Below are 2,127 nucleotides of genomic sequence, written 5' to 3' on the forward strand. Positions count from 1 at the left end.
GGGGCAAAAACTTTTTCACACCACTGTATATATATATATATACACGTATACATATACACACACACATATGCATATGCATACGTATATATGCATTATTCTTTTTTAATTTAACTACCTTCAATTTAAAAAAAAAATAATAATAATGCACATTTATAGCACTGTAGTTTGGGTTACATTACCTTGGCATTAAATTACAGAAAACTGAATTCCAAGCTATTTTTAATCTAACAGCTGAGTTGAACAGCTGAGTTGGAATTTTCATTCATTCATTCACTTTATTTATAGAGCACTTTACAACTGCACCTGCAGACCAAAGTGCTGTACAATCAAGAAACACTTCATTAAAACACACAACTTAGAACAACACACATCCTACTAACAACAAAGACTAGCCCACCCTCTCAAAGGTTAAAGACAAGAAGTAGTTTTTGACTTCAACGACATGCTGTATTTTTAAAAAATTGAACCCAGGAGCAACATATACAATGAAAATAAAATAGCCAATAACAGAACCCTGGGGGACCCCACAAGTAACAGGCGCTGCCATTGAAAGAAAATTACCATACTTTACAGAGGATGATCTATAATAAAGATAAGACTTAAACCACTCTTGAGCACCCCCTGCTGGTCTCACTAACACCTTTTCCAGCAGCAACCTAGTTTTTCCAGGAAGTCTCCCATCCAGGTACTGACCAGGCTCAACCCTGCTTAGATTCACTGGGCGACCAGTCTTGGGCTGCAGGGTGATATGGCTGCTGATCTATGTGACAGATAAGACTTAAACCACTCTAAAACCATCCCACGAATTCCAATTAAATGGGATAACCGCTTTATAAGAATCACGTGGTCTATTGTGTCAAAAGCTGCACTTAAGTCCAATAAAATCAGAGCTGCCGCGTTACCTGCATCTCTGATTATACGGAGGTCATTTACAACTCTTAAAAGTGCAGACTCAGTGCTGTGACCTGCCCTAAAACCGGACTGAAATTTGTCTAAGATCTCATACCTACTTAAAAATGACATTAACTGGGAATAAACCACCTTCTCTATTTGAGAGATATAAATTTGACATCTTTCTCTCTTCTGACCAGCATAATCAATCTTACAATGTTTTCCTTTTTTGCAAAGTCATGGAAAAACTATTAGGAAAAATAACACAAAAAAAAAAAGTAGTTTCTGTTTACCACTATTGAGGTTTGCCAACTCTGACGACTTCTGAGAACGTGTAAATATGAAAAGGGTCCATTAGATCACAGAAGAATTACAATTAATCACATTCATTTAGCAATAATATCTCAACACACGTTAATGATCAGCAACGTTTACTTCCATAAAGGATAATAACAGATGTGTGTTGTTTACCTGCGGTGAGGCCAGCAGACATGCAGCACTGCAGTCATACGCCTCTCTCAGTTTCCCAGACTCCTTCAGACACACGGCTTTACGATATAACGCTTTAGCGCTGTCCTTACACACTTCCAGAGCGAGATCGCAGTCCTTCACACCGCTGTCAAACTCGCCCTGACAGACAGAGAGAAAACACACACGACAAAAAACATAAAGCATCCAACAGGAGCTTTAAAGGCCAAAATCCAGAAACTAATTGAATTTTAGCACTTTCTTCATTTCTTCAATTGAGCATGTTTACATGCACACCAGTAAGCTGATAACTCACAAATATCAGCTTTTAAAATAACCAGTTTTCCCCGTTTACATGCACATCAGTAACCTGACAACACAAGTAAGCCGTGTTTACATGACTTTATTAATAAATCAGGTTATTTCCCTGTAGTGACGTCAAAACATAACCATTTGCATATCTGACTCAGCTGTGATGGTAAATAAAGCTTGAGACGTGTCAGCAGGAAACTTCCAGCTCATATTATCCTCTCATGCACTTACAGATGACTGAAACACTTCTACTTCTGCTGCACGATTTTCTGGGTCATGAAAGGATACGTTCACACTGTAGGCAAATGTGGCCCAAATCCGATTTTTTTGCTCACATGTGACTCAGATCTGTTTTTGTCATGACAGTGTGAGCAGCACAAACCGCATGGAATCTGATCTTTTCAATTCTGATTTGTGCCACTTCCATATGTGACCCTGGAGCACAAAAGCAGTCTT

The 2,127-nt window shown here is 38.6% G+C and overlaps 1 protein-coding gene across 3 annotated transcripts in view; it reads right to left on the minus strand.

Annotated features, from left to right (window-relative positions):
• zc3h7ba (zinc finger CCCH-type containing 7Ba) overlaps positions 1 to 2,127 on the minus strand; it is a 28,685-nt gene that overhangs the window by 19,420 nt on the left and 7,138 nt on the right. For all 3 annotated transcript variants that reach the window (XM_016531328.1, XM_016531330.1, XM_016531329.1), the window contains exon 5: positions 1,363 to 1,521. In XM_016531328.1, coding sequence (XP_016386814.1) covers positions 1,363 to 1,521 — 159 coding nt within the window. The remainder of the gene's footprint in view (positions 1 to 1,362; positions 1,522 to 2,127) is intronic.

Source organism: Sinocyclocheilus rhinocerous, unplaced genomic scaffold (genome assembly GCF_001515625.1).
Source record: "Sinocyclocheilus rhinocerous isolate Xijiao unplaced genomic scaffold, SAMN03320098_v1.1 scaffold6325, whole genome shotgun sequence".
Lineage (NCBI taxonomy): Eukaryota > Metazoa > Chordata > Actinopteri > Cypriniformes > Cyprinidae > Sinocyclocheilus > Sinocyclocheilus rhinocerous.